We start from the raw sequence: 19,305 nt of genomic DNA, 5'->3' as shown, positions 1-19,305 counted from the left end.
TTAATTGCATGTGGGAATTTTCTTTTCTTTAAAGATATTTATTTATTTTTAGAGAGAAGGGAAAGGAACATTAATGTGTGGTTGCCTGTCGCACACCCTCTACTGGGGGCCTGGTCTGCAACCCAGGCACGTGCCCTGACTGGGAATTGAACTGGCGACCCTTGGGTTTGCAGGCCTGTGCTCAATCCACTGAACCACACCAGCCAGGACACTTGTGGGAATTTTCAACTTGACAGATTATCTGGGTAAAATTCTTTAATTTATGGGATCTTTCGTAGGTGTATCCACAGGCAATAAAGTTATATATTTACAGGTAGCAGGCTTGGCCTTCTTCAGATTTTAGCACTAAATGACTGCACTTACTCGCACATGTGGACATGTTCTAAACCTGTTCATTTGAGTATGTAATGGACTTTGAGTTTCTCTAGGGCAAGAATTGTATCGTATCCATTTCTGTATCATCAAGGTGCCTGGCTCAGCATACTTTCAAATGTTTTATCAACAAATAAATCACCTACATTAGTCAAGATCAAGTGGCTATCAAAGTAAATACTTCCCTATAGCTGCTTACTGTAGACTGCTCACCATTGAGACTACCAAAGGGAGACTTTATTTGAGGGGAGGTCATTGGGTGACAAGAATATTGGCGGTACAACAAAGAGTCTTGGTTATTTCACAACTACTTTACAAATATTTGAGCAACTGCACAGAAAACTGGCTACTAGGTGACAAGGAAGGGGCAGATACACTCTGAGCAATTCCCCCCCCCCCCTTTTTTTTTCCCCTTAGACTAGCTTTTTTCCTTCTTTTGACCAAAGGTCCAGGTCCTGGGTTAACCTATGTCAGTATTTTCTGTATTCTAGGAGGTGATTCAGGGTGTTGTGGAAATGACAGATTCATATTTCATGGACGAATATGTGTGCAGTTGAACTTGCGACCCCTGGGTTTGCAGGCCGGTGCTGAATCCACTGAGCCATACCAGCCAGGACACTTCTGGGAATTTTCAATCTGACAGATTATCTGGGTAAAATTCTTATGCTCTACCTAATTCAACTAATGTAGCCTATATTCACTGATTTGTATTTATAAGATCTTATAACTCATTTAAATTAATACTAATATCTACTTATGTTTTAAATATTTTGGTTCCATTGAAAATTTCATTGAAAGAAAAAGCTACTACGGCTTACAAGTTGTGAAGAGCGCTGGTTTAACTAGCTCACACAAGTTCCATATTTACCTCTTTATAATGACCAAATTCTTAAACCCTGGAATAAAGAAAGATGAAAAAAAAAGAATTATAAAATGATTCTTTCTGCTCAAAGAGCAGGATTGGTTCTGATTAGATTCAGGCTGACGTTTTGTAAGAAAGCTGAATGTTTTGAGGACAGGGCCTTGGACTGTAGTGCTCACCTTCCCTCCCCCTGCAGCCCTAATCCTGGGCTAGATCCACCCTGCTGAGGAAGTGTCCCCACATTTAGATTCCCGAGTGATAAAAGTATCAGAGATGGTGTGGCTAAATTTCTGCATAATGCTACTCCTTGTTGACTGGCTACTTACTTTAGTCAGAAAGGTTAGGCCCCACAGAAATAACAAGGCTCCCTTCCCTTCTCTTCCTAAGTGGTCACTCACAGCTTCATTCAGCAAGAGAACAGAAAAGGGAAGAGGTGGAAGCAACACTAGAGTCTTTTTTTTTTTTAAATCCTCACCTGAGGATATGTTTTATTGGTTTGAGAGACACACATCATCGATGTGCGAAAGCAACATCGATAGACTACCTCCTGCAAGGGACCTGGCGGGGGATCGAACCTGAAACCTAGGTATGTGTCCTGACCAGGAATCGAACCCACAACCTTTTGGTGCACAGGACGATGCTCTAACTCACTGAGCCACTTGGCCAGGGCAACACTAGAGTTATTTTTCCACTCAAAACTTCGGATTTCTTTTCTTTTCATTCCAATCTGTTCCCTGCCCCTGTCCGGTTCCATGATACCTAGAGGTGGGGGCATGAGGTTGGGCTGGATGCAAGTGAGAGGGGACCTTATAGACTCTGTAGTCTAAACCAAGGAGCAACACTCCCAGTTAGGCCATTTCTTACCTTAAATAGGTTTAATTATAGGAATTAAAATGTCTTTATTTGTAAGATGTGAGATAACAGCACAGGCTTAGATGTAAAAAATTCTTAGTACAATGCCTGGCTTCTAGCAGGTGTTTAATACATGCCACTTTTCCTAAAGTGTTATTGAGTATCAAGTAGGAGGCAGCTCTGCCTGGAGAAATCTGAAGTGTGGGTGCACGTGTGTGGGAAGAGTGGTGTGGAAGGGTGTGGTGGCTGGCACTCAGGTAAATCACTGGTGATGCTTTGGTATGTATCTTTCTTCCCCAGGCCCAATGACTGAAAGTCTTATTAATGAATAAGCCCAACAGGTGCATTCAAATGGGAATACAGTGGGAATACCAAAGAGTGGGTAGGGGTGGTGGGGGAAGAGAGAAGTCCCTGTAGACTAGTGGCTGTCCCATCTTTTGGCAAGAGTCTGTGGCTACCCTGGCCCCTAGTCACATCTTCCCATCTCCAGGCGTTGTTCCTAGTTAACATTGCCCGGTGCCCCTGGGGAAGAGGAAGCTTGAGACAGCCACGCTGTAGGTCTCCTTCTTGGTGCCATTGGTCTCCTCTCTTAAGTCCTTCAAACCATATCATTAATTGTAATTAATGATTAATTAAAAATTATCTAATGTCTCTAAAGTGAATATGTTATACACACATGGTTCAGTAATTGGGTGTTTGTGGTGCCCAAACTACAAAACAGCACTGTAACCGTGAAAATCTGGATGTGCACTCTCATTGACCTGTAGTTGTGTTCCAGCCTGTTTCCTGGGAGGCAAGGGTGTCAGACTGCCTTAATAAAGAACCTTATTTTGCCTTGTTGCTACCTCCCTACCTCTTTCCAGTTGCATTCTTCAGAATTTCCTTTGGTCATCTTGTCAGCATTAGGGCTTTTGCTGCCATTTAATTTGCAAGGACACTCAACTAGCAAAAATATAGTTGGATCATGGAGCTCTTAAAAAAATGTAATCTAATGTATAAACATTATCAAGAGGGGCAGCACAGGTTAAAAATAAAGGTGGATGTTAAGAATTAAACTAATTAGTGTTAAAGCCTGTGGCAAGATGTACACACAGGCCGATGCCAGATAAATATCAATTCCTACACTTCTTTTGTTCTCTTTTAGTACCTGTCCCTTCATCTTTCTGGGACTCAGTTTCCTCCTATGTTAAAAATTGAGAGCACTGAACCCAGTGTTCTGCTTTCGAAAACATTTCCCACCCAGCCTCACCTCACAACCCTTTCCCTGACTATTTGGAAGCCGGTGGGCAGATCACTTCTGTACCGGGGGGACAGCTAACCTTGACCTCATTTTAGCGGTCTGGGTTCAGACAACCCAGCAAAACAGAATAGCAGCGTTTTAAAGGTAACAGGATGGCTGCTGTCACGTACCTGTCTCTACCTCATCAACCTCCGTAGGACTCAAAAGGCTGCAGTGGACTCCACGCTGAAATAGCCCAGGGACCACCACCAAGTCCTCCGCAAAGCTCAACGCTGAAGAGAGAACTCCCAAATCAAACGGCTTTTAAAAGCTTTAAAGAAAGCGAAGAACGGCCCCCGCCCTGTGCCCAGGAGTGGCCAGCGCAACTTCGGGCACCCTGGGCCGCCACACTCGCCTTCGCCCCCGGCGTGGGGTGGACATGAGGATGGAGACCAGAGAAGTCTGGTCTACGAACGCGAGCGGCAGTCTCGTCGCCGTAGCCCGACCGCCCTTCCGACCGCCCTCCCGGCTGCCCTCCGGGCCGCGATCTGCTTCCAGGGCAGCGGGAAGGGGCGGCGCCGGGGTGGGGCAGGCGCCTAGCCTCCTCCGGGCCGCACGCGCCGGCCTCTCCGCGCCGGAGGCGAGGGCTGTGCCCGCCCCCGCCACTCTCGCTGCCCCCGCTGCCCGGTCCTCACGCCACCTCCTACTCTCGCCGCCGCTCGCGTGGACACGCGTCTCTGTCGCTTGAACCGGAACCTCTTGCAGAGGCCGCCGCCCGGACCGGGCGCGGAGCGGGAAGCGCGGGGAGGCGGCCTGCCCGGCGCCCGCCATGGCCGCGGCGGGGTGAGGCCGGCGCGGCGGTGCAGTCGCGCGGTACCGGCGCTCCTCCGCCGCGGGCAGGCGAGGCCAGCGCGGAGGCCGAGGGTGCCGCCTGCTGCCGCCGGTCGCCGCCGCCGTTGCCGCCCCGCCCGCCGCCCATGGCGAGGCCCCGCCGCCGCTGCTGACCGCGCTTCCGTCCGTCCCCGGCGGCGGGCGGGCCTCGCTCTACGCCCGGCCCCGGGAGCCCGGCGAGCGCCGCGGGCCCCGGGCCGCCGACGATGGGGAACACTACCTCGTGTTGTGTGTCGTCCAGCCCCAAGCTCCGGAGGAATGCACACTCCCGGCTGGAATCCTACCGGCCCGACGCCGACCTGAGCCGCGAGGACACGGGCTGCAACCTGCAGCACATCAGTGACCGGGAGAACATCGACGGTGAGCGTGGACCGGCCGGGACCCTCACAGCCCCGCTCCGCACTTGGGCTCGGCTTCCGCGGGCTAGGGGCGGGAGGCCGGGTGACAGGAGCTGGCCCTGGTCAGCCCTGGTCCCCAGACGTGAAAGGACGGTGCTGGGCGCGGGCGGCCCAGGGCCGCGGGCTCGGGCACGGTCTGGTCTGGGCCACGACGAAGCTGTTCGCGACCAGGCTGAGCTCGCTCGTTTTTTTTTTTTTTTTTTTTTTTTTTTGGTAAAGTGAAGTGAGTTGACACGGTCTTGGGGGAAACTGAGATCTGAATCCCCGTTTTGGGTCTAGTCTCTAGCTAGTGTTGGAGAACAGGGTTGGCCTGTGTCAGCTCCCCGGAGACTTACATATTGATCCCACTTGGCTGTCCCCCACCAGCATTTCCTTAAAAAGCTGAAAGCAAAACCAAAGGCCTCCCCACCAAAGGATTTGGGGAAAGGGGGATTTAAGGGATTGGGGTCAAATTGCTCCACCTGAATGCTGAAAAATTTTTCTTTAGAGTATCACTGGAATGAATGGCTTGGAAACGTCTTTGGGTTTTTACCCCGGTTTTGCTTGGGACCGAAATACAGTCTTAGGAATCCCTGATTGATCTGCGTGACTTTTGGTTCGGACTAGTGTTTTATAAAGGAAGTTAAACTACCGATCACTGCACCTAGTAAAGTGTATTTTACTGGTATCTTTATTAATTTAGTAGTATGGTTTTGTCAATAAGCTACGTTGCTTAATGCCTACAGATGGGTAGTTGATGCCTGATGCTTCGAGTTTACGATATTTCCAACTTCAAGAAATTTGGAGTTTGAAATATATTTTTTTGACGGCTTGATTTTTCTTTTTTCTTTTTTAACCCAGAAATACCACAGTCGATATGGTTGAGCTAATCTGAAAAAATTTCTTGTGTGAGTGAATTGACACAACCCTGTCATAATTCATTCGTGTCAACTCAGCTAAAAGAAAGAATGTTCTTATTGTTTGTCATTCTTTAATTTCTTCTAAGTAGTAATTTCATGTCTTTAGGGCAGCAGCTTTGTTAAGTAAGTATTGTACCACATGCAAAGAGACTAATAACAACATCCGGCTTATGTTACAGTAAGTGCATGGTAAGTTAGGGTTCCACGTGACCTTTCTAGTGTTGTTGCTGTAGACTTCCATTATCTTAACCTCCTCTTTAGATGTTTTGGAACTACCTCCATACTTTATTTTAAAATTTAGGCACTTAGAGGCATCTAGAAGGATACTAAGACCAGGTATGTCTTCATCACTGCTATGGACACTGTCCCCTGAAAGAAGTGTCTAGCTTATAACAAAGACTTAATAAGTATTTTATTTTAAAGAAATGAATGAGTGAATGGGTTTGTTATAGAAAGCCATTACCCAGTCCTATACTGTGTTGACAGGCAAAAATATTTGGCAATAATTTCTCCTTTATGTTGTGCACTAGGATCGGGTAGAGGCTTTATGTTTTAAATAATGGATTTAAAAATACAAACAGAAGGAAGATTTCACATTTCTTAGAGCCAGGCTGCCTACTGGTATTGACTACAGAAGGGGAAAGGGGGGCGGGAGGGAGTGATTGTAACCAGCTGTTTGGCAGTAAGGCTCAGGAGGATTTTGCCAGAGAAAAACTATAGTAGTATTGTGTGTTCTTTGATTTGAAGGAGATGTAAATTTGGTCATCACTCACTTTTGAGAAAACATTTGGAAGACCACCACCTTGTGTTTTGTTGGTTCCGGATAGTTTAAGAGACTAGGTCAGGTTAAGAGGATTTCTAATTTAGCCTGTAGTGTCCTCACCCCGGAACCCAGCTCATACGATGATGATGCTGGTTTAAACCCAGAAACATTTAAACAGTCTTCTCTTTGTTTCCCAGGTTTAGTAAATAATACTTCTGGATTTACCTATCCAGCAGTTCTCAACGTTGATTTCCATTAGCCTAGAAAGGTAGGACTGGGCCTTTGCGTTTTGTTTAGAGCTCTCCAGGTGATTCTAAGATGCATCCAGGGTTGAGAATTGCTGCTGTAATTTAGGGATATTTCCTGTAGAAATTCATTCAGTGTCGGAAGCTGGAGAAGAGAACAGGTTTAAGTTGAATAAGATGCATACTGTATTTTTCTGTATATAACATGCACCCACGGTTTTGGCCTACACTTTCAGGAAAAAGATCTTTTGTTTTAATTTTTTAATTCAATTGTTTATTTATATTTAGAAACAAAACCAATGATAGTATTCGAGGGTATTTTACAAATGGATATTGTTACTGCTTTGTAGAGTTACACTTTTAATGCATAAGCAAAAATAAAAGAATTTGAAACATATAGGTATGGAATTGGTACTACCCATGTATAATTTGTATCCTTATTTCCCCTTGAAAATTTGGACAATAAAGTGTGCCTTATACATAGCAAAATACAGTATATATGTATGCACAGAAACATTAACTTACTAGTTATATTGTTAGATGATTAGTAAACATTTTAAAACTACATCACAATTCTTTTTTTAAATTAAATTTTATTGGGGCAACATTAGTTAATACAGTTATACAAGGTCTGTCTAGAAAAAAGTCCAGCCATTGTCAATATAATGAGAATGGTTCGCACAACATCCATGTATACTGGCATCTAAGGAGAGAGGACTGGAATGCATATGCATGAACAATGACAACTTCTCTGTACTAGTCAGTGGGGGTGGTAGATGCCATTGAGTTAGCATGTGTACTGTGTGGCTGTCGCATTCAAAATGACTGAGCAAGTAGAGCATTGAGCCTGCATCAGATTTTGCATTAAGCTCAAAAATTCCTCCAGGGAAACTATTGAGATGATTTAGACGGCTGCAACTATGGGTAACTGGTGATTGGCAGCTTCATTGTAACAATGCGCTCTCTCATGCATCACATCTTGTACAGAGTTTTTTTGCGAAACATCAAATCACCCAGGTGACTCTATACCCACTACATCTCAGATATGGTGCTGTGCTACTTCTGGCTTTTCCCAAAACTAAAGTCACCTTTGAAAGGGAAATGATTTCAGACTGCCAGTGAGACTCAGGAAACTACAATGGGGCAGTTAATAGCAAGTGGGAGAATTGTGAGGTCCCAAGGTGCCTACTTTGAAAGAGACTGTAGTGTGATTGTCCTGTGGACAATGTTTCTTGTATCTTTTATCTTCTTCAATGAATGTCTCTAATTTTTATATTACATGGCTGTATACCTTCTGGACAGATTTCATATAAATTACATCTCAATTCTTGATTCTAATGTAGTATGTAACAAAAGTATAGTATATAGCAAAAGCTGAAATGCTCAAATGCCATCTTTCTTATACTCAGAAAGACATTGCAGACAGCTAGAATGAAAAGGTTCAGTGATGGTTATGATGTTTCTGTGATAGGTGAGTTTCTTTAACGGAGAAATGAGCTATGTACCTGTGTTTTCTGTTCAAACACACAGGGGGTACTCCTTGTCCTGTAGGATTTCAGTGACTGAGTTAGGGCAGTTAGACCTACCTGCCCCTTGCCTTATCTTTGTACTCAGTATACATTAGCGTTAGGTTATTCATGTTTTTGGACTTTATATTAGACTGATCAGCTCCCTAGGCATTATTTCTAATAAAACAATTCTGAGATTGAGAAATAACAAAAACACTTAACAGTAGTGGTTATAATTGCAACCTTTATATATTGCTCACTCTGTGCCAGATACTGCTTGACATCTTTTCATTTATTAGTACTCAGAACAACCCTATGGGTAATACTATCGTTACTTTAAGACAAAGATGTGAGGCAGAGAGAGGAGAAAAGATGTGTCCAAAGTCATACAGCCAGTGAATGACCAATGAAAACTTCCCCTTGTTGGTTGACTAGCCATCAAACACATTAGCTAGTCTGGGGTTCCCTTCTGGGATAGGCTGTCTTTGTAGTTGCATCTGAGAAGGAACTTTTGTCCATCTGCAACAGATTGGATTTCGCTGAATAGTTTATTTCTATGGGAGGAGAAAGAGGGATGGATCAAAGAGGGATGGATCAAAGAGGGTTTAAAATTCCATGAGACCAAATAAAGCAGGACACTTGTAACATCTGTATCATAGTGTCACTTGGGGAGTTAGGCCTCAGAATGATTGATGGGACCTTCATCCTTTGTAGGTCAGCTGTCATCCTTGATAATATAATATCTTCCCTCATCCCATATCCAATCTGCTAGGAAAGTGTGACTCTCTACCATCAAAATATATCTAGAATCGGATCACTTTTTTTTTATTCTCACCTTAAGACATTTTTTCATTGCTTTTAGAGAGAAACATAGGTTGGATGCCTCCCATATGTGCCCAGAACTGGGATCCTATGCACCTGGACCAGGGATGGAACCCACAATCTAGGTATGTGCCCTGACCGGGGATTGAACCCGTAACCTTTTTGGTGTACAGGACAATGCTCCAACCAACTGAGCCACATCGGTCAGGGCCAGAATCTGATCGCTTCTTAATACCTTTCCTGCTGCTCTTATGTTAAGTAGCTTGACTGGTCTCCCTGCTTCCACCCTTGCCCACTACAGTCTGTTCTCAACAAAGCAGATGTGGTGAGATCTTTTTTAAAATTTAACACATCACTCCCCTGCTCAAAAATTGCAGTGACTCCTTATTTCATTGGAAAAAAAGCTTTACAGTGGACTTTTACAGTTGAAGCCTTACACTGGGCACTAAAGCCCTTTGTGATCTGCCTGCCTTCCTCAGTCACTCACTCACTAGCTCATTCCAGCCACATTGCACATTGGGCTCGTTCAGTGCTTCAGTGCTGTTCCTTGAACATGTCAGATGTACTTTTTCCCCAGGGCCTTTGCTCTGTCCCTCTGCCTGGAGTGCTCTTTTTGTATTCTCTTGGCTAACATCCTCGCTGTCTTCAGTCTTTGTTCAAGTCTCACCTTTTCAGTGAGTCCTTCCTTTTTACCACATTCAACATCTTTCCTGCCACCCCATCAGCAATCCTAGAATACGTTCTTTGCCGTAATGCTTCTGTATTTTCTGTCACCTATAACATGCTGTACAAGTGTACACATATGTAATAGTAACTATTTCTACTCATTGAAGTTCCATGGAGAACTTTTTTTGTTTTGTTCATTGATGTAATCCATGTACCTAGCATAGTGCCTGTTATCTCCATGACACTCTATAAATATTTGTTGAATGAATGAGTGAAGCCAGCTTCATAAGAACATCAGAGCCAGAGCATCATCATGTGTATTTGATTGGGTTAGAGGAAGGAGGTGGGAGTAGAGAATGACAACAACTTGTAATCATGAAAGAGTGATGTGAAACTTTTTGGTTCTGTGTGCATTTTCTCCTGAGAGGTAGCAGATAGGATGAACTGAAAATGAAACATAAGAAAGATTTTAAAGTATAATTAAAAGAAAAAAAACCATGCAAATTGAAAGGAAACTGGGGTTAATGGAATTCTGTTTAGAAATGTGCTATTTAGTCTTTTTTCCTTGCCTCCTAAGGTGAATGGCATTAGCTGTGCCTTATATTCTTAGGGATCGAAACAAGGCTAAAATGCTTTAATAAATCAAAAAGTACTAGGTGAACATACGCAGTTATGAACATAGCCATTCATGTCGATTTTCTTGCATTAAACGTGAAACGTGTTTACACATCAAGTGGTGTTTGAACTTCCCATATCCAGAGAAGCTCAAAGCCTAAGAGACCCATCCTAGCTCATCCGAGGTAGGTATAGAAAGGATAACCAGAAAAAGTGCACTGTTAAAAGGGGGGGGGTTATGGGGAGGGCAGGGAGAGAAGACAAAGGTGCAGTTTAAAATCAAAGTATCTATTGTATTATTCTGAATTACTGCTCTGGGTTTTTTGAGTGTCTGCAAACTTAACTGCATCTCTTCAGCATTCTTTTTCTTGAATGTCAGTCCCAGTTTAATATTTCCAGCCTGATGGTCAACACCATACCTGTGGAGTTTCATTTCAGACTGAGATTTATTAGCACACTGCCTGGATAATTGTGAAGACACTGAGCATGGGCTGACTGCATGTTATCAGTGTAGAGTGAGCAGTGTACAGGTGTGCTGAGAGAGCCGTTCTTCAAAGCACGCTGATGGCTGTGTGACCTCCACTCTACTGATTGATCCTATTTTCTTCTCTAATTGAGAATCATACTCTTATTTTACAGATAAGAAAACTAAGTCTTGGAGAGGTACAGTCTCTTGCCCAGGTCATGCAGAACGTGGGCAAGGGTAGTAAAACTTGCTGCATGCTAACATTGGGCTGAGAACTCTAATTACTGACCTGTATTAGTATCTTTTTAAATCTCCCCATATTACAGGAGAAGAAATTGAGCCTTAACTTAAGGGGTAAGAAATTTGCTTATTTCCACAGATAATTAGTGACAAAGTTGAGGTTGAATCTCCCATCACGTGCTAGAGCTCCACACCTCAGTTGCCCTGTGACAGCTAATTAGGGAATGATCTGTGTTTAGAATTTGACCTTCCTGGTGCCTGGCCCATGCCTTCTTTGTTTTCAGAGATCCAGTCATTGCCTGTATGCTTTTGGATAGCAATACTTTATGATTAGGATTTTTACACTTCTCCCTGCTTCTTTAGAGGAGTGAAGTTTCAATAATTTTGTGGAAGAGTAGATTTTTCTCACCCTTTTCTACAAAGCTAATTGTCGGTATAATCTTTAGGAGATAAATTGCTTTTGCATGTTTGGCTAGATGAACCTAACACAAAGATCAAATCCATTCCTATCCAGGAAAGGACAGAACCAAAAGAAAGAAAATAACAAGAGGGCATGGCATGTGAGTAGCTTTGAAACCCTGTTTTTATCACACAGGGCCAGAGATTTCAGCTCCATGTGTGTCATGCTGGGCTTACTTTAAAAGAAGCAGTGTTTGGTATCTTTCACAAGAGAACTGTTGATAGTGTCATACTTGTAACCCTTCAAAGTCCAAATCTTTTCATGATTCAACATTTAGGTAACCAGGGTAAGTTCATGGCACTGAGAGTTGGTATCAGTTCCTCTCACACCTTCAGGAGAAGGAGGCAGAAAGTTCACTTTTCCTGCAGCATTTTGCATCATCTTGAAATGTTGAGTAGTTTGTTGGTGGAAGTCTTGGTGAGGAGGCCATTTCCTCTCTGTGCTTTATTCTGTTTTCTGAAGAATGAGGGAGGAACTAAAGGGGGGGAAATTCAGGGAGAGATCTTCCCAGGGGGTTTAGCAATGTGCCTCTAGCTCAAGAAGTTAGTGTAGGGCAAAGAATGGGATCCTGTAATCAGGAGATCTGCATTCCAGATGTGGCTCCACCTTTATTGTCCCTCCGGGCCTCTCTGTTGTCTCTGCTTAATAACTCCTTAAAAATATCACTTGCCTTATGCCTGAGGTACCTAAAATGAGGATTGAATGAGACTAAAGTGCTGAATTAACTGAAAAGTACCAGATGAGCATATGTGGATATGAATATAGCACTCATGTGAATTTCCTTGTATTAAATATGAAGCTTGTTCCAAGATCTAAAACAAACTGTGTTTGAACTGCCCTTAGCAGCCAGCAGCTGGAGGGGCTCATCTTAATAACAATGTCAAGTATTCAAGGTAGTACTAGAGGATAAGTGGAATTCCAGGGCTGGGTGGGATGGGTTCTACAGACTGTGTGTCCTTGGAATGGGAAGCTTGCTGGCCGTAGAATTTGAAATAGAAATACTGCTCCTCTTTCTAACATACTGCTCCTCTTCTTTTGTTTTTTTTTTTATCTTTTAATTACAGTTGATATACATTATTATATTAGTTCCAGGTGTACACCCAAATGATCAGATATTACATAACTTCCTCATTGATCATCCCAATAAATCTTGTACCCAGCCGACACCATACATAATTATTAGAATATTATTGACTATATTCTCTATGCTGTCCTTTACATCGCCATGACTATTCTGTAACAATCAATGTGTACTTCCTAACCCCCTCACCTTGTTCACCTATCCCAAGACCTATCCCATCTGGCATCTGTCAAAATGTTTTGTATCTATGAGTCTGTTTCTGTTCTGCTTGTTTATTCTGTTTTTTAGATTCAATTGTTGATTGCCATTTTATTGTTCATATTCTTTATCTTTTATTTTTCCTCTTTTTCTTAAAAAATACCCTTCAACATTTCGTTTGGTGGTGATGACCTTTAGCTTTCTTTTTTCTGGGAAGGTCTTTATATGTCTTTTAATTCTAAGTGATAGCTTTGTTGGGTTGAGTGACCTTGGTTGTAGGTCCTTGCTTCTCATCACTTGAATATTTCTCGCCAACCCCTTCTGGTCTGCAGAGTTTCTTTTGAGAAATCAGCTGACAGTCTAATGGAAGCTCCCTTGTAGATAACTAACTTAACTAATTGCCCCCCATGATGTGAATGTCCGTATGCTTGAAGTTGTCCAAGAGGCTCCTTACAATATCCTCATTTTTTTGGGGGGGGGATTTTTTTTTTCAGTTAGTGTATCCTTCATTTCTGACTAGTCTTATTTTATATTGTTGAGGTTCTCATTAAGTTCACTGAGCAACCTTATATCCAGTGTTTTGAATTCTGCATCTAGTAGGTTGCTTGTCTCCATTTTATTTAGTTATTTTTCTGGAATTTTGTTCGGTTCTTTTATTTGGGCCATGTTTCTTTGTCTCCTAATTTTGGCACACTCTCTGTGTTTGTTTCTATGTATTAGGCAAAGCCTCTACATCTCCCAGGCTTTTTAGAATGGCCTAGTGTAGCGAGTGTTCTATAGGATCCACTGGCACAAGCCTCTCTGATCGCCCAAGCTGGGCACTCCAGGTACATGGCTCTGCCCCACCCACCTTGGGTGGGCTGCGTACACCCTTCTCTTGTAGTTGAACCTTGATTGCTGTTGGATTTATGCCCAGGCTGATTCAGTGCATGCACTGGTTGTGGAGGAACAGCCAGCTGTGCAGGGGCCCTCCCCACAGAGCAGAACTTACTTTGGTAGGGCTCTGATGCTCAGTGGAGATGTACCAGCATCTAGACCTTCAGCTAGCTCCTAGTCCTGAGAGAAATACAGCTGGACTGCACTAAAGATAATTGTTAGTAATTGAAATTACGTCTTTACCTGTTAGCTTTGTGAGCCTTGCAGAAATTTTAGTTGGACAGTAAAATGCAAGTCACTTCTATTCTGGACTATGATTATAGACCTTTGAGGAAGAATAGGAGACACTCTGCATGGGAGTTCATGTGTTTAAACCAAAATTAATTTTACACTATAATAAAGAATTATAAGCATTTATAAGCTGACGCCTTGGAGACACTAAAACAGATAGTGCTTAAACTGTGTTTCACCAAGACAAAGAGGAGGCTACCTTTCATAGAGAAAGTTCTGCCCAGGTTATCAATTAAGTCCATATCATATAAACAAGGTATCCAGATTGTACATTTCTGATTGGATGGGGCACGTCTCAGTCCATTGGTAGAAAGAGGAAACAAGGGCTTCCCTGCAGTGGTTGACTCAGATGGAATAAACAAGTGGGGCATAATGTGGAAAGAGAGTTCAGTCTGAGGTTCTTTGTAGTGTACAGGGTCTGTGAGGAGCCCTTGTCAGCAAATGATTGCTAGGCTTATATTAGTCATAAAATTTGGGCCCATCATTGACCATGGGGAATTCATCTTAACAGATAAATTCCTTCTTGGGGTTCATATCAAATGAATCTTTTCAGGGTCCAGGTATGTAATACAGCAGAGGTAGCTGGCCATATGTAATACGTATGTACTTTGTAATATGTTACAAAACTGAATGTTGGGTTAAAAATATTTTATGAGTAAGTTCTTTCCTGTGAGTGGATGCTTCTGTTCTTGATGGACAAAAGGAGAAAAAGAAGTTATTAAAGATACTTTGATTATATTTGGTAAACTCCTGTCTCACTTTGCAAATTGAGTATTCATTTGAGTATTAATTAATTGAGAGGAGGTCTCTCCTTTGCCTCCTAAGAAAAGACTTTACTCCCTGAATTTAGGAATGTGTCCATTAATGAACCTATGTCTCTTTCAGGGTATTAGTTGATTACAGCTATTCCATTAAGTATTATCATAATTTACTGTTTTTTTTTTTTTGATGTGGATCTAGACTTTGTATCGTTGCTTACAAGTCCAGATTTGAGGATTCCTTGTATACCCTGCCAAATTCTAGAATGAGAAACAAAGTCGTGATGCTATGTTTAATCCAGTTTGAAAAATTTCAAACTCACAAGAATTACATTCATTTACAGTGAGTATTACTTTTGTTGGTTTATGTGGCTAACCTCATTTTTTCACAGTCTTTTTTTCCTTAAGCTGTGTGTAGGTGATGAGTTGTAATGCGTAGTTTTTTGTTAGTCCTTTGCTTGGAAAGCATTGGTAAATAGTATTGGTAAATCGATAATAGTATTACAGGTTGCCTTCTGTCTTCTGAAAACTATAGTTAATGTTACTGAAAAGATCTAATTTGTTAATCCCTGTGATTTTAGCATGTATTTGGCTCTTTTCTATAAAATGAACCTGATTTTCTATTTCTTATTATTGTGTAGGAAATCTGGAGTAAGCTTAGCAAAGCCAGTATTCAAAAGTGTGATTTTAAGTGTTAGCTACACAGGGGTAAATTTAAGTGGCAGGGCACATGTTCTTGCTTTGCAAACCATTTGCTTCTGTGGGAAATGGTTATTTCTGGTTGGCCACATGTCTCTAAGCACTGCACATGCTCTGCAAACACAGTTGGCTGTTTGCAGAGTTCTCTTCTGCAGCAGGAGGAATACTGTGTGGTAGCTCATTTTGATAGCCTCTGGAAGAGGAGGCTGTGAACCTTGGGAGCTGTGGCAGTGTTGCTGGTTGGGATGAGTCAGGGAAGCCTCGAATGCCCAAAGGCACACATTGTGAAAGCCAGGCAAGGTCCCAGGAGGTGAAAAATGGGCATTCATAAGTGGATGGGCTGCTGTTACCTTTGGTGAAGTTTGGGTGTCTCTGCATCCCTGACAGTGATTTGGGCTGGACACCAAGCATGGCAATGATTTTCAGAGTTGATGGCGATGGTTTGCTGGCAGAGGCTCTGTGGACTTCTGCCATGACACCAGAGACTAGACAACGAGATGCACATTATCTTCTCATTTAACTAATAACATTCAGGGAGGAATGTTTGTTGAAGCATAATTTGGGTTTTTTGAAAATTAAGTTTACTTTTGTGCCCAGGGTATTTGTATGAGGAAAAAGTGAAGGGGGTTGTGGGAAGGAGTTTTGGTTGAAGTAAAAGTCAGAGAGAAGAGATTGTGTAGACGAATGCGCTTGGATGACAGCCTGCTACCTCTACTTAAGCATGGCTCTGTTCAGCCTCATCCTTGCCACCAGTTTACTGTGACCTCAGACTAGATCTGTGTGTTCCTTCACTTTGGACATGGAAGATTGACAGTCAAGGTATTGAGTGAGTGCTTTCTCCCCTCCCATCTGTGTCTGGCTTTAATTTACTCAGTTTGAAACATGGTGTGAAAATTATAATAATGATGACTAGTAGAGGACAGTCTGTAAATTCACCATACCCTTTAATTTCCTATTCCCCAAACTAATTTTTGTAAATGGGTTTTTTGTCTTTATGAGCCATGTTCACATGTGAAAGTATATGTTTACTGAGTCTGGTTTCTTCATATGAAATTCAGGGACACCTTCAATAAAACAGGAGTCCTTAATGGAGCTACAGCAGGGTTTGGGCTGGACAATTCTTTGTTGGTGGTAGTGAGGGCTACCCTGTCTATCATAGGATGTTTAGATTCCAGCACCATCTCCCACCCCAATCATGACCATCAAAAAATGTCTCCAGGTGTTGCCAAATATAATTTCTTCAGGGGGACAACTCTCTATATCTCTTTAGAACCATTTAGCTACAGGCTGTAGAGTTCAAGGAGAACTTAGAGTAACTTCCCAATGGTTCTGCTATCTTTGCCGCTTTCACACATTCAAGGCCTCACGGTTGGACATCACAGACTCTAGGCTCCTCAGTTCCAGTGTGCACCCACCATTAGCTTCAGGCTTGATGTAAGTGATGCCCTCCTGCACTAGTTTTGCACAGGGTTGCAGTACTCATTTATATTTATTAGAATTAGTGTCCTGTTCTAAGATGGTGCTCCTAGTCGTGTTATTGACAGAAAAGACATTGCTTGCAATTCAAACAACAGATGGCAGTATGGTTTCTATCAGCACCAGAAAGCCATATGATTTCTTTACTCAAATTCAATAATCACTTAATTTTCTTCCCTCACACCTTTTTATTTGTCTTTCTCTCTCTTTTTTCTTTTTGGTATAACATACTGAAAAGTGTGGTATATTTTTCTTTTTTTAACCAGCAGTTTTATTTTTTATTTTTTAACTTCAGTTTTAAAATCAGCTACTTTATTGTGTGGGTTATCTTATTTTATTAGTACTCACCGAGGACTTTACTTTTTAGAGTCTGTTCTGATACGTATGAAAATGGAATGCCTGATACAGTTTATAAAGCTCTGAACTATGTTTTCTGACTATAGCTTTGGCATGGTTTGAGTGCTCAGCAATTTTGCATTTTGGTGGACTTCTTGAAATCTCTCATTACCTTCGTCCTGATGACCTGGCCTCCTGAGGCAGGCAGTGAACAGAATGGATATTTGATTTAGGGGTCTGGTTTCCAAGGACATCCTTATTTTATTTTTTATTTATTGATTTTTAAAGAGTGAGGAGGGGGGAGAGAGAGGGAGGAAGGGAGAATGAGAGACAGGGAAGAGTAGGGAGGAAAAAAAGACAGAGAGAGAAGAATGGGGGGAAGAAAAAGGGAGAGAAAGAGTGGGGTGGAGAGAAAAAGAGAGAAAGGAAAAGAAAAAGGGAAACATTGATTTGTTGCTCCACCCATTTATTCTCCACATTGATTCTTACACATGCCCTAGTGGGGATTGAACCCACAACCTTGATGCAGTGAGACCACACTTTAACCCAGTGAGCTACTTGGCTAGCCTTAATAGAAACCTTTAGGAGGAAAAATACTCCTCAGTGTGTGTTGTATCTGTGTTGCATTGTTACACTTCTTAAGGAAAAAATATTTAGGGATGAATGCATTTAAATTATTTGATTTAAAGAGTCAATTTCTTTCCTGAGCACACTGCTGCTGGAGTAAGGAACTGGTAATATGGTTTCTGGAAATTCAGGTTTAGAAATTCAAATCTTGGTTTGTAACTTGCCTAGGTGAAGAAAGCTCCAAAAAATGTACTGCTGCATTCCTGACAATTAAACATTGCCTCTAAGAATATTTGAACCAAGATAGCAGTCCCTTAAATGTAAACATATTTATAAAATACAAAGGGAAATTATTCTTGAAGTTGAAGATATTTTTAAAGCCAGAGGATTGAAAGTATGTTGTCAACTCCTGCTCTGCCCATGTCCAACATACTTGTTAGGAAATGTTACTACTGGGTTAGTTAAAACATTTTTTTTTTTCCATAAGATGGCTCTGATCATGCTTTGGTGTCTTTAACGTTATTTGAAACAATTTTGTTAGATTGTATTGTGACAGCTGTCATATCAGTGTGTATTTTAAAAAAACATCAAAATTGGTAAATTATTAAAACAATATTGAAGATGAAAGAAAATATAGTACATTTTTGGCATATTGCGCTTTATTATTTTAAGAAAGGTAAAAATGCAAGTGAAATGCCAAAAAGATTTGTTCAGTTATGGTGAAGGTGCCATGATTGAAAGTGTCAAAAGTGGTTTGCGAAGTTTTGTGCTGGAGATTTCTCACTGGACGGTGCTCTTTGGTCAAGTAGACCTTTGAATTTGATAGTGATCAAATTGAGACATTGAGAACAGTCACTGTCATACCACACAGGGGACAGCTGACAAACTCAAAATATCCAATTCAATAAAGTTTTTGTTGAAAATGAAAAATGTGTCTTTTATTTTATGGAGAAAACCATATGTATTTATTTGGCTAACCCAATATAAAACTACAGCTATTCATTCATTTGAGAGGCAGTTTTCAACACGCAAAGTGTAGAGCATAGAGGGAAATTTGGCTGCTGTGCTATACTACTCCAGAATTAAAAAGGGCTGTGGTAGAAAGATGGGAAGACCAAGGGGTTGTTGCTATGACTATTCCTGTGGCTGTCTGTGGAATTATGAGAATGAGTCTCCCCTCATTTTATTGTAATGATTTTTAGTTTTGAATTACAGTTTACTTTTGATATTATTTTGTATTGGTTTCAGGTGTACAGCATAGTGTTTAGACATCACGTACTTTAAAGTGGTCCCCCACTAGATTATTTCTAGTACCCACCTGGCACCAAACATGGTTTTAACAATATTGACTATATTCCCTATGTTGTACTCTGCATCCCAATGACTATTTTGTAACTGCCAATCTGTACTACTTTAAAAAATTTTTTTATTTTAAAATCATGTTTATTCTATTACAGTTGTCTCACTTTTTCCCCTTTTACCCTCCTCCAACCACTCCACCCCACCCCCGTCTCCCACAGTCAATTCCCACTCTGTTTGTCCATGTCCATGGGTCATTCATACATGTTCTTTGTCTAGTCCCTTCTCCTTTTTTCCACCATTGTCCTCCTTCCCCACCCGCTCTGGTCACTTTGAGTCTGCTCCATGTTTCCAGGCCTGTGGTTTACCTTGTTCATTAGTTTATTTTCTTGAATAGTGCCCACTTAGAGGTGACATCAAAAGGTATTTGTCTTTCACCAACTGGC

At 41.8% G+C, this 19,305-nt stretch overlaps 1 protein-coding gene across 1 annotated transcript in view; it reads left to right on the top strand.

Moving 5' to 3' along the window:
- Nucleotides 1-4,209: 4,209 nt before the first annotated feature.
- Nucleotides 4,210-19,305, top strand: part of CCNY (cyclin Y) — a 341,523-nt gene continuing 326,427 nt past the window's right edge. The window contains exon 1 of the mRNA XM_054592502.1: nt 4,210-4,556. Within this exon, the coding sequence (XP_054448477.1) occupies nt 4,403-4,556 (154 nt within the window). The 5' untranslated portion in view covers nt 4,210-4,402. The remainder of the gene's footprint in view (nt 4,557-19,305) is intronic.

The sequence above is a fragment of the Pteronotus mesoamericanus genome, unplaced genomic scaffold, assembly GCF_021234165.1.
Source record: "Pteronotus mesoamericanus isolate MK-2021 breed Mesoamerican mustached bat unplaced genomic scaffold, CSHL_Meso_final scaffold_36, whole genome shotgun sequence".
Lineage (NCBI taxonomy): Eukaryota > Metazoa > Chordata > Mammalia > Chiroptera > Mormoopidae > Pteronotus > Pteronotus mesoamericanus.
The sequence above is the reverse complement of the archived record's forward strand: the minus strand, read 5'-3'. Positions and strand labels throughout refer to the sequence as shown.